Source organism: Lonchura striata, chromosome 3, assembly GCF_046129695.1.
Source record: "Lonchura striata isolate bLonStr1 chromosome 3, bLonStr1.mat, whole genome shotgun sequence".
Lineage (NCBI taxonomy): Eukaryota > Metazoa > Chordata > Aves > Passeriformes > Estrildidae > Lonchura > Lonchura striata.
Window position 1 is genome coordinate 70703567 of NC_134605.1, and position 12807 is coordinate 70716373.

At 40.6% G+C, this 12807-nt stretch overlaps 1 protein-coding gene across 2 annotated transcripts in view; it reads left to right on the top strand.

Moving 5' to 3' along the window:
- The first annotated feature begins 477 nt into the window (after positions 1 to 477).
- ATG5 (autophagy related 5) overlaps positions 478 to 12807 on the top strand; it is a 71276-nt gene continuing 58946 nt past the window's right edge. The window contains exons 1-3 of one of the 2 annotated variants that reach the window (XM_021553822.2): positions 478 to 559; positions 1240 to 1394; positions 6819 to 6946. In XM_021553822.2, coding sequence (XP_021409497.1) covers positions 1287 to 1394; positions 6819 to 6946 — 236 coding nt within the window. In that variant the 5' untranslated portion in view covers positions 478 to 559; positions 1240 to 1286. Of the gene's footprint in view, positions 560 to 1239; positions 1395 to 2964; positions 3081 to 6818; positions 6947 to 12807 lie in introns of those variants that run through there. The other variant, XM_021553823.3, reaches the window with a different exon arrangement.

The following is a 12807-nucleotide window of genomic DNA, read 5'->3' on the forward strand; positions in this document are numbered from 1 at the left end:
CCATCTGTCACGGTGGGTACGATCTACTACAGAAAAAGTCACAGGATATTCTGGTTTTGAGGGGACCCATTGCGTCTAACTCCTGGCCCTGCACAGACACCCCATAAAGTCACACGATGTGCCTGAAAGCACTGTCCAGACGCTCCTTGAACTCTGGGAGGCTTGGTACTATGATTACTTCCTTGGGGAAGTAGGAAAAAGAACAATCGGGTAGGAGAAAACAGAAAGATTAAGTGCTCAAAATCCTGAAATGCGCGGTGCCTGCCCCGTCGATGCCGCAGAAGGGGGCCCATGGCCGGGTCCACTACAGCTGTGGCCCTGCGGCTCTGCCTCTCCGGCGCTGCCGCTGCAGCACCGACAGCGCTCCCGGCTCCCGGCTCCCGCCCTTCCCGCCCCGCCGCTTCCTGCTTCCGGCGCCGGCGGGGCGGGCGCGCGGGCCGGGCGGAAGCCCCGCGGCGGGCGGCGCGTGCGCGGGGGCGGGGCCGCGGCGGGGGCGCGGCGGCCGCTGAGTTCCTGCCCCGCGCGCGGCGGGCGGGCGGTGTCGCCGGTCGCGGCAGAGGTAATGGCACGGCCCGGCACGGCCCGGCACGGCCCCCTCCCCTCGGCGGGGCTGCCCCAGGCCCGGCCGCTGCCCGGGACGGCGCGCCTGGCGCTGCCGCTGCGGCGCTGCCCGGTCCGGCCCCGTGGGGCGGGAGCGCCGCTGATTCACCTCGGGAGGCTGCCGGCAGGCAGGGAGGGAGGAAGGGAGGTCGGCAGACGGACAGACGGACAGATCCCGCGGGGCCTGTCCGGGCTCCGGACGCCCCCAGGTCTCGGCGCGGCGCTTGGCGATGCTGGGGCCCGTCCTGCGGCCTCGGTGACCCCCGGGCCGGTCCCGCCGCGGCCGGAGAGCCCGGCTGGTTTCGGTGTTCCGTCCGCGGACACGGGCTCGGCACCGGGGCCTCTCGGGTGCCGGGAGCTGCCGGGCGGTAACGGGAAGGGACCTTTTGGCTCTGCTGCTGGGGCGTGATGCAGCCTCAGGAAACGCTCATTTGTGTTTCACTCCTAATCCACCATGTGTTTCTAGTTGGGAACTTAATTCATCCCGTTCTTTCTACCAAGTGATGCATTTAATGCCCCGGTGACAGCGTTGGTCAGCCCGCGGGAACGTAGTTACGCGAGACCCTTTAAGAAGATGTATTTTATTTGCAGTCGTCCTGACTTGTTTTCTTTCGGGTGGGGAATGGGTTACATTTATAGCTGAAGAAACAAATTGATCTACATGTGCTTCGCTGTCCATTGGAAGAATGACAGATGACAAAGATGTACTTCGAGATGTGTGGTTTGGGCGAATACCGACCTGTTTCACTCTGTATCAGGATGAGATAACTGAAAGGGAAGCTGAACCCTACTATGTGAGTATGACAAAGGTAGTCACAAATAGTCCAAGGCCGTGGTTCTGTTTGTTGCCTTCTTCTCTTCATGTGTACTACTGTATATTGTGAAATTGTAAAACCCCGTCTTTTCTTCTTATTCCTGGTATCTTCTGAAAGTAAACATATAACCATGCTGTGTGACTTCATCTTGCTTCACAGCAAATTGTGTCATTAGTGAGAGAAACTTATCACAGATAATTAAGATCTTCGAAAAAATTCCTAAAAAGTCAGTGAGTGACTAGGTAAAGCAGGAGACTGGATGTGAGTTTGTATGTTCTTGGATAAAGACCAGTCAAAGGGAGAGAACATCTATTAATGCAGAAATAATTTAGTCAGACTTATGAACTCTTTATGTTTAAGGTTGGTCACCTGTGTAACACTGGTTCCTAATGAACACTGGCTCTGTGGATTATCTTTTCTTTAAAGTCCAGCAGTCATGAGATATCTAACTCAGAAGTAAAAAAAGCAACTATAATGGCTAAACAGAACCCTGCCCGAACAGGATTGCTAGCTGATGGTAAAAAAGGGATGATGGATGTATTGGAGTTATAACATGGAAATGCTTTCTATAATGATATATTTATTTATTATTTTTCTCTAATGAGAACTAATGTTCTCATTAGTTTTCATCCTTTCAGCACCTAATAGACATATGATTGAGAAAGAATGTTAGCTGATTCAGTGAAATGCAAATCTGAAATGTAACGAGTACATGGGAAGGAAATCTTGAACTTTTAATTTTTATGGGTTTGTAAATAAGCCTTATTGTATCCCATTCCACACTGGATAGATCTCTTTTTTCTGGGTTCATTAGCATCTTTGGGTCATCAGTTTCTCATTTGCATGTATTGTTTTGAAACCTAATAAACTCTTGGTGCTTTTTGTTCGGCAAAAAGTACTCATCTTTGTATATTTTATCATCTTCAGTGCTCATCTCTGTATATTTTAGTTTCATCACTGCTAAAAGATAAGCACCTTGCTTCATATTTATTGACCAGTTGCCAAATACATCTAACCTAAAAGTCTGAGAACATATGAGTTAAAATGTTTGCACACTTTGTGTAAGAGCTACTTGAAAGTTCTGGATTTAAATTTAGAGGCTTAGAACCTTGATCTGTTTAATATTGGCTTGGAAAGCATGAAACCATTCTATCCTCATGGTGTGGCCAGCTTTGTAAGTCAAGGAAATGGTTTTAAGGTCGTAGGATTTCTTTTATGTACTCCATGTAAAGTGTGCACAGAATTTCTCAATGCCTAAATTTTTCTTTCTGCAAAATTTGGTTACTCATGGATGACAGTTCTAAGATTTTAGCTTCTTAATTTTTCAGTTCATGTTGGAGCTCGTAATGCAGCTTTGTGTCTTTGGAAGGACCCAGGACTTATAATAGGATAAAGCAGAATAGCAGACAAAGTTTTAAGTCATTATATTGTTCTGATAGTTTCAGAGTATGTTTGCATTAATGTTTTTGTTCAAATGTGGAGTGCATTTGAAATAAGTTCTTCATCCTTTCCACTTCCCGTGCCCAGGTTGGCATCACAGAGCAGTCAGCCCATGGGTCGAATCATTTTCATGTGAAGCTGAAGGAGCAGATGGGCTTCAGTTGCTAATGGACATTTGGTGTATGGGAGCAAAGTAAAAGAACATCAAAACACCTAAAATTATGGGTAAAGTAGAAAAGTATATGTAGTTTATATTTCCAGCCCTTGACATCAGCTCTTCAGCTTTACACGTCTCTTCTTACGTGTTAGTATAGATACAACCTCTGTATTCCAGAATGGCTTTCATAAATGGAAAAACTGCATGGGAAGGAAATACTGGCATCATTAAGTTGAGAGACAATAAAGGATTCTGCTCTGAGGAACTTGCTTTAGAAGATGAAGGATGGCATAGACTTGGGGGATGAGGGGTTAGAAAAGCAACTCAGAGGCTGTGGGGTGGATTTCAGTTTTTGTGAGTGGTGTGGCAGGAGAGCCCTGTCAGATGGGTTAGTGCAGTGCAGGAGTTGAAGCACGTGTGTATCACCTTCCAGCACTGCACAGGGGTAGGACAAGTAATTTAATCTGTCTTTTGGAAAGAGTGGTGGTGACATAAAGACTGGGCAGCTCTGGTAAAACATTGTCCTGCGTCGTAATATAGTCATGTAGGGTAGGTTTCTGCAGTTATGCTAGAAATGGATACTTCAATTTTCTTTGGTGTGTTTCATGCAGATGGTTATGTTTTGAGTGGCAGCACATTTAGGAGCAGTTTGCTTGAACTACCTTTGTTGCTGATTTATATGATTTTTCTCTCATCTTAAAATAGTTAGGCATTTTATTTTAAAATTATATACTCTTTGCCTCTTGGTGCAAGCAACAGTAAGAAAGAAAACGATGAAAGAAGTATACAGGAAGCCGATACTCATTGGCTGAGACTTGTCAGATGTATAAAGAACAAAATTACAGCAGGATACAGTCTTAGAATGATGCTCTGCCCAAGGGGCTGGTCTTTAACAGGACCACTCTTTAGCTTGCTTGGTATCAAAAGTATTATTTTGTTAAGATATCTGTAGGAGAGAGTAATGTGAAGCCATTCCATGTTAGGATGTTTTATTTAATCTCCCTTGACACTTTAGTGATCTGACCAGTCCAATTCTTGTTAAAGCTGTAATTTTTCTGTTTTAGTGCTTTGCATGTAAAAATACTGCATGCTGTGCAACGAAACAGGTGGATATACCTGGAGAGGTACTCTTTACACAAAGTTATGTTGCAAGCATTTACTTAGGCATAAGGAGTTCTTTGTTATTCATTTAACCTCCTGGTTAATAAGAAAACATTTCTGGTTATTGTGATTAAATACTGTAGCAATATATAATATTCAAAAGAAAGGTGTTGTGATTTGTGTAGTTTTTGGGGATAGCATTTAGGGATAGCTGTGAGGATTTATTCTGCTTCGTGATGTATTTGGAGATCTACTTTTCTTAATTTAGTGAAGAGAACCCATGATCTTGTTATCTTTCTGTGGGTGGGAAAAGGATATTAAATGTGGCAACAAGGTGAAAATGTGTTTAAACTGCTCTTAAAGATCCCACTTAAGAGATTTAGTATACTTGTAAATCTCAAAGATTAATAAAAGCTAGATAAATTAAAGCTAGAAAAGTGGTAGAATTGGATCCTTTCATTTCTCCTATGGAAGGGGATAACTATATCAGGGTAAAAGAACTGGGAGGACCAAACAAAGAGTTCAGTAGGTTCTACAAATGCTCAGCATCTCTGAAAAAACAGTAATTCCTGTTAATCTGATTAACTGTTGGGTTTTGTACAGTTGTACAGGGTTTTTTTAAGTGTTTTGGGAAGGTTGACCACGTTCTGCTAAATTCAGTTGAATGCTGTTTGGTTATTGCCTGTGTTCTCCAACAGTGTTGAAGTAGAAACTGGGTTGTTCTTTCATAATATAAACTGAAGTAGAGGATTTTACAGAGGAAGTTATGCAGTTTGAAGGGTTATGTGAGACACTGTTGCAATAAATAATGCTTTAATATATTTCTCAATTTCAGCATGGCTGTGCTACATGCAACATGCTGAAAATTGGCTTTTGTAAGAGTCCTAGTAAGTCTTATCAGAGTACACCAGCATTAATTTAACTGTACATATCATGCAGAAATAACATGAAATTATTACCAAAAATAGGTGGGTTGGATTGGTATAGCCTGGAATGTATTGTCTCAAGAACAATCAGTGAAGGTATGTGTATTTGGTAAATAAGGATAAGCTTATGTTGTCATTCAAGTCATCAAAGTACCAAACAATTCTTACTTGAATGTGTACATAACTTCATTGAATTTATTGAGTTTGTTTGCCTTTTAAAAATGAAGGCTGTGTTTTGATTACATTGCTCCTGTTAAATACAGTAGAAACAGTGTGATGATGGTAATAAAAGCAGCAGTTGGAAAAAGAAAACCATATGGTACATGAAAAATGGAGTGTTAACTGACATGATGACTGTGACAGGGGTGAGACTTGGCCTTATGTAATTTTATAAAATTGTAAAATTTACCTGTGTCACAGATATAACCTAATGTAGCATTATTAAATGATGAATCTGTTTTTCCAGGAAATTAACGTACTCTCCATACTTCTTTTTAAATTGGATACTTACAAATTGTAGTATCATGGCCAAAATATTATCTGATTTGTATATCAAAGTGTAGTCTAATTATTAGAGAAATTCTGGAAAAATGTTGCAGTAGAGATAAAGTTTTCTGTCAGGCAAAATATATCCTTACATGGTTTAGGATGTTTGTACCACAGACACTCACTTAGGGCCTGGCATTCATATACTATTAAAAAAATACTTTAAGAAACAACACTGGTTATGAGGAATGCTGGAAAAGAAATCTTTCTCTAAACGTGCAAAATATAATCTATATATACCTTTGGCCCATCTATTTTATTAATAATTATGAAACAGAACTTCACAGGATAGATACTATTAATTTAAAATGTCTGCTCTAAAGCGAATTGATATTTTACAGGGAGGTTAATCTTTACTCATTGAGATACTGAAAAGCATTGTTTGTCTTATGGATTGATTTATCTCTAGTGAATGTGCTACATGGTCATCAGTCAATTCACTGATTGGTATAGAGTGCCTAACCACTCCTGGGCATAAGTCTTTAAAAAAAGAGATGGCAGGGAAGATGTTGCAAATAAAAATAGCATATTTTTATTTGATTTTGATAGTATACAGTTGAGAAAAGAAGATAGTATATGACAAAGCTGTAAGAATTTGTGAATGTGTCTTGTTTCAGCTAATAAAATATTTACACTTTGCATTCTGCTTTTAATTGCTGGGTGAATGTTAAATAGTGGAAGAAAAGTAGTCTTGACTAATAGGTTGATGTGGCAAGCCCAGTGCAAAGAAAATGGAAATTGACAGCTATTAGAAGTGCAAAACACTTGGAAACCAAACCTTTAAGCATCTAGTTTTCATTGGGTTTTTTTTTCCCTTGTGTAGGAATTTCCACTTTTAAATAATAGCTGATACACAGTTGCTCATTCTTTTCAATAATAAGTTATAAATCTCTGTTTATATAAAAAAAGGTTTAAAACTTAATTATTTAAATACAGAAGAGCAGAAATTGAAGTCCACTGTTCTCCCCCCACCCCACTGAAAGAATCAAGAACTTAATTTTTTACTTTTTTTGGTGTTAATATATTGGATACTGCCTCTTCTGTATTGGATTCTGCATCTTTTTAGTACGTCATTTTATAGCCTTCCACTGACCATTAGAAAGTAAACTGTCTCACCTTAAAAAGGGGAAGAAAAGAATGCTAACTGAATTTTGGTTATGCATAGTTGTTACAGACTTTTACTAGTTTAATGTATTTTATTTACACTTAAAGCTTTTATAATTTTTTTTTCAGTTGCTTTTGCCAAGGATAAGCTACTTGACACTGGTAACAGACAAAGTGAAGAAACACTTTCAGAAAGTTATGAGACAGGAGGAAGTTAGTGAAATATGGTTTGAATACGAAGGTACACCACTGAAATGGTGAGTTATTGAACTTTGTACTTTATGCAGTTTATTACTTAGAGAGTTCCCAGGTTCAGCACAGTGTCAGTAGTTTTCCTAAAGTAATCACTCCTTTGTGTTTCAAAGATGACAAAAGAGGAGAAGGGTAAGAAATGCATGTTTTTAGGCAAAACAAAAATTTTAATGTTGAACTTTTTTTTTTATTATTCTGCTTGAAGTTTTACTGTATGCGTAAGACAGAGGTGTTGTGCTGCACTTACTGGTTTTGTTCTCATTGTTACCGTAATTTCGAATGCATGTGGTTTTGGCTTTACTGTTGCTTGCAGTAGAATTGCCAAATAAATCTTCCTTTAACATATTCCACCTTCCTAAAAGATATCTAGTAACACAAATAGGAAGTAATAGTGCTGGACTCTGAATGCAAATAGCTTATATGCATCACAGCAATAAAACATGAGTAGCCTTCACTGTCCACTGTTTGATATGTGCTTGCAGTGTAAAAATCTAATATTGATCTGCTGAATTCAATTAGTTCGAGTGTACTGAATCAATTGCTGTTGATTGTTGATTCTGTTTTTATTTTGTCCTATAGTCTATTAAAACTATCATCTTTTGGGTTTTTAGTTTGTTGGGTTTTCTTTGTGAGATGTTAAGGACTTGTACTGATTTTGTTTCATTTAATTAATTTTCATAAATACTTATCATCAGGTTTTCTACGTCTTTTGCTGTTAGAGTTTTAAAGACAACATTTTGATAGCTGCAGTGTTTCCTAGTTCTGTAAAGATAGCATCAGCCATCCAGAAGGTATTTAGTATTTTGAGTGGTTAAGAGATTTTTCTCTTTTTATTTCTTGTATCACCATAGGAAAGAAAACTAGTGATTTTTTTTAATCTTACTGAACCTGGATTGTTTTGTGATTAGCAGGCATCACATCATGGGATGCCTGTAGATTTGTTGATGCAGTAGATCTCTTATAGTCTTTTGGTTTTTTTGAGACCAACCTAGTGTAAGCCTTGAAAATATGTAAATAGAAACCCATAAAAACTATCTCTTTAAACTTTTATTGTATCTGACTGGCAAAACCAGCTTTAGACATCTAAATAAATTATGTGGAATTTAACAAGAAATGGTGTCTTATGTGCCGGAGTAATGTTGAGTCATGGATACTACCTAAATAAACAGCAAGGTACTGCGTTCATCCCAGTGTGTTCTTAATCCCAGATAAATATTAGGGGAAAACCAGTTTTCACTGAAGTTGTAACAAGAAAGGAAAGAGAGGCTTTGTACTTTGACCACAAATAGATACATATTTTCTGAAAGTTTTCAAATACCATGATGTTTAAACTAGAATTAAAAAAAATAACTGTACAATATGGATATAGACTAAAAATGTAGCTTGTAATTCTAAAATTAAGTGAAGAGTTATTAAATTAATTGAATGTAGAAATGAAAATAAATAGTGTAATGATGATCTGCTAATTAAGGCTCTTATTTTTCAGAAAAACTAAGCCTATTCTGCCAGGAACAGCTCCACTGATTTCAGTGGAACTGCTTTTCTAAGGAAAGTGTTATTTGTAAACCAGTATTTTAGGACAATGGTAATCCTATGAAGAGCCGAAGCTTCTTCTGGGGTAGACCCAAACACCCGAACTGAAAATTAGGATGAGCTAATAGTTAGTAGAGAAAGAACAGTAGGCATTAATGTCTTCTCTTTTAAGCTATGACTTGTGCATTCAGAATCAAATAGAACTTGTTAATAACATTGTTTGTTCTAATTATTTACTTTGCACTGTGAGGTCTTATTGCTTAGTCTGTGCAGTTTCATACCTAGTTGGGGTGAAGTCTCTATCTATTCAGATGCAGCTCTTCCATTTTCCAGTGAGATTTTGGAGGAAGTCTGGAACATAGTTTCTACTTCAGGCTCTGCAGTATATGGGTCAAATTCTTAAAGGAGAATGAAGTTCTCCAGGTCTGGAGTTACGTGGGCCTGGGTTCTTTGTCCTGCTGAGAGCGTTGGGGCAGGGGAAGATGGATTCTTTTACTGCAGGAAGTGTCTGCTGGGGGAGGGTCTGTGTCACCAAGGTAAGGAGTTTCAGGAAGAGATTATCAGACCGTGCAGCATTAGAGACTACAGAAGGAAATGGATGAAACCTTAGACCATCCTGCAGCTACAGGAGACTAAACCTACAATCACATTGAAGGAGATGCAGTCAAAGACTGTGATTGCTGGATTAGAAAACTCCTAAGATTTGGAAGAGCTTGAAGTTTATGACTTCTTGCAACAGGATGAATGTTCCTTCTACACCTGCATTTCTGTAAGTACAGCATAGGTTCAGTGCTCTGCCTGCAGGTGAAGGACTGAAAGTGTTTACCAGTCATGCATCTGATATGGCTGAGCCTGAACTGTGTAGGGGCATCAGGAGGAAATGAAAAAGTCAAAAATTTGTATTCTGCTTACTGTCCTTTCTCCAGGACTTTTAAGTCTGCCATTTCATGGTCACTGCAGCTAAAGCTGCCACTGGTTATTACAACTCTTTTGTCTTAACAGATAAGTAATAGATTCAGCTTTGAGTTATCTCTGTTTCATCGAGTGTATCAAGAAATCTTGACTACTTGTGTTCCACTGTGTTGCTTTTTCAGCAGATGTGAGAGATTAACAAGAACCAGGATCTGTGATGTAGATACTGAGTTGTTTAAATTTTTTCACCTGGATTGCATGATGTGTTGCCTTTACTGGTTTCTCTCTGTTCCTGAACCACCAGAACTCAACCAACCTGTTGTCTGTCCTATTAAGTTTCATACATCTAAGCTGCTCCCTGGCATGGAAGACAACCCTCTGTCCTCATCTGCCCTCCCTGCCTTTTCTAAGCAGCTTATGTCTGTCCTTCCACAGCAGTATTCCAGTTGTGCAAGCTGTCTGACTGTACCTCAGGTAGCCCAACACTCTCCCAGTAATGTCATAGCATGTGCAACTCTGGTTTTTCCTGCTTGTTTCCCAAGCTACGTGTACTTCTGCAGATACTTGTGGTGGGCTCTCTCCTACCTTCTTTTATCACTTTGACATCTTCTTTGCAGCTGTCACCTTTCACCACTTGATATCCACCCATGTCGATTATCTTTTGTCCCATGTCTTTTTATCTGTGTGTTTCTTTTTATCTGTTGTTTATGGTCTAAAGCTCTCACCAGGCTGGGCAACCTTAAGGCAAAGATACTTTTCTCTGACTTAGGTGGATTCTATCTCTCCCTAGCAGTCCATTACCCTGAAAGAGTATCCTATGTCTATAAAAGCCAAATAAGTCCTTGTTGTTGCATCAGCTGCATAACTAGCTCCTGACCTGCAGACATCTCTCTGAACCTGTCTCCTTTAATGGCAAAATTGTAGAGATGCCTTCTTGCCTCTAGAACTTGTAGAGTCACTTTTGATACTCTCAGGGGTTGTGTTGCAGCACTTAAAATTTGTGCCCATGTGGATAAACAGCAAGGACTAATAATCCAAGCAGAGGACAACTTTGCCAATCTGCAACTTTTTACCAAGCATCAAACCTCTGCAGGTTAACAAGTGAAGTTGGCAGATGAGGCGCTATGATTGCTTCCTCTGGCTGTGGATGGATGTGCTGTTCAGACAGCTCTGATGCTTCCTCAGAACTTCCAGCCTCTTGTCTGACACTGAAGCACTGCCAGTGGTTGAAGAAGGCCTGCCCTCTCTTGGCCAGAGGTTAAGGAAACTTTTCTGTCTGTCCATGGGGAGCTGCTCTGGCAGTCACACACTTGCACACCTGAGCTGCGACGAGGCCCCTTTGCAGCAGGCGGCTCCAGGGACCGATGGGTGCCTTGCTTGACTCCCTAAACACCCCACACCCACACAGCCAGACAAGGTTTCCTTACCCACTCGACCCTTGGTTTCCCATAGCAGAACCTCAGGCATCTGGATTCTTAAAAGAGCTTAATTATGGTGTAACAACACAATAACAGCTTGAGCTGGTGCCCCTGAGCAGGGACCCCAAACCAAAGAACCCCTGGACTTTTATACCCTCACAGTCTGTATGTGATAGTGTGGGGTTTTTCCTCTGTGTCATTGGCTCCTGCTGTGTCCCTGAGTGTCCAGTCACCTGGCAGGGCCACAGGTCCCTGTGCCCTTTCCTGTGCAAAGGGTCTGCACCAGGTTTGGCCTCTTGCTTGGGGCTGCCATCACCCAGACCTCAACCTGCAGCTCCCACCTCAGCTGCACTCTGAGCTACTGGCACTGAATGGATTCCTCAACACCAGAGTTCACACAAGTCTGGTTCTCCCCATCCTGTGAGTCCCCACTGACCACTTCAATGACTGCTGACACTTTCTTTCCAGATTCTCATCTCTCTGAGATCTTGGTGAAGATGCTATTAATCTCTGTCTCCCCTGATACTGTGCAGCCCCCTGACTTCCTGCAGTGTCTTAGCTTGGTGACATAGCTCCTTGCTGATGTGCACCTGCTGTAAGCAAGAACATTTCCTCTGCTTGCTCCAACCCCCAGGAGAGGTCCCAAGCTCACCTGGCAGCTTGAAACCTGGAGAGCTGCAGCCTTTCTCAGGAGCTCTCCCTAAGTGATGCCACTGTGCTGGAGTAGTTTCTTCAGCAGATGCTAGGGGATGGTCCCTGCAGCTTGTTTCCATCCTGTCTGAGCACTTGCACGTGACTTTCAGTGGAGTTTTTGTCTCTTTTGTGTGGGTTGTGTTCTAGCCCTGGTAACTGTAAAGGTGGCTCTCTAGTACCAACTGTTGCTTGACCCTTTCTGTTCATAAATTAGCAGAAGGCAAAAGGTCAAAGCACCATTTAATCAAGCATCTATTAACTCTGCAAAGCACAGAGATTCTACTGAAGAAATTTGATTACATGAACTTCACTATGTAATCTTAACGGATTAGAAAATACAGATGTAAGCCAAGACCTGATGTAGGAGTTTTTGTATGGGTTTTTTGTTGTGGCTTCCTTTTTCTTAGTTATCTGTTTTGTTGTATAAATTGAAAGTAACTGGAAGTCATTGCTCATGTTAAAAATTTGTGTTCATCTAATTATCAAATCTTATTTTTGTTACTTATCTCACCTGGAAAACCAGTCTTTCATGGAGCTTGCTGAATCTCTGTTAAGTGTTTAAGACATTATTGGCAGTTAGTCGTAAAAACTCTTCATGGTAAAAACTTGAGCATTAGCAGTGAATCAGGATAAATCTGGATATGCATCCTCTTTAGTCTCAGGTAAGTGCAGGAATTGTAGTAGTATATTGTGTTCTATTTTGCTGTTGTGGTGAATTTGTCTTAGCTTTGGGGTGGCTCACCCGTAGAGGGTGCTAAAGCACTGTTGTGTGAGTTTCACCGATCTGGAAAACGGCTTGGCACAGGTGCTGTTAATGCAACACTCTTGGTTAGTACTCTTGGGACTTTCAAAACTTAGGTACGTGCTTGGGTCTGCGAGCTGTGATCAGTCCTATTTAGTTCAGTGAAACTACTGACTTTACAGTTCAGCATATGTTTTTTTCTTTGTAAGGATGAAAAGCTAGTAAGGCTCTTTGGGTTATGATTTTTGAAAGATAAGAGAATAGGTCTTGGTATGCTGAATGTAAAAAAAATATATATTTTATCAAAAATCTTGCCAATATCTGTGTGAGAAAACTGAAAAAATATCTTTTTTTACAGTGCCTGTGGAGGTTTTGAATGTGTTGATATAAGTTCCATATACTGCTGGGGGCTTTATATTCTTATGAATTTAAAGGAGAGAAAGCTATGAGACAGAAGTGAATATTTGTCAGAAGAAAGCTTTTTTGTGTAACTCCTTGAATCTAGAATGCTACTGAAATACAAAACTCCAATTAATTTTTTTCTTCCCTTTCATTCTTTTAATTTGAT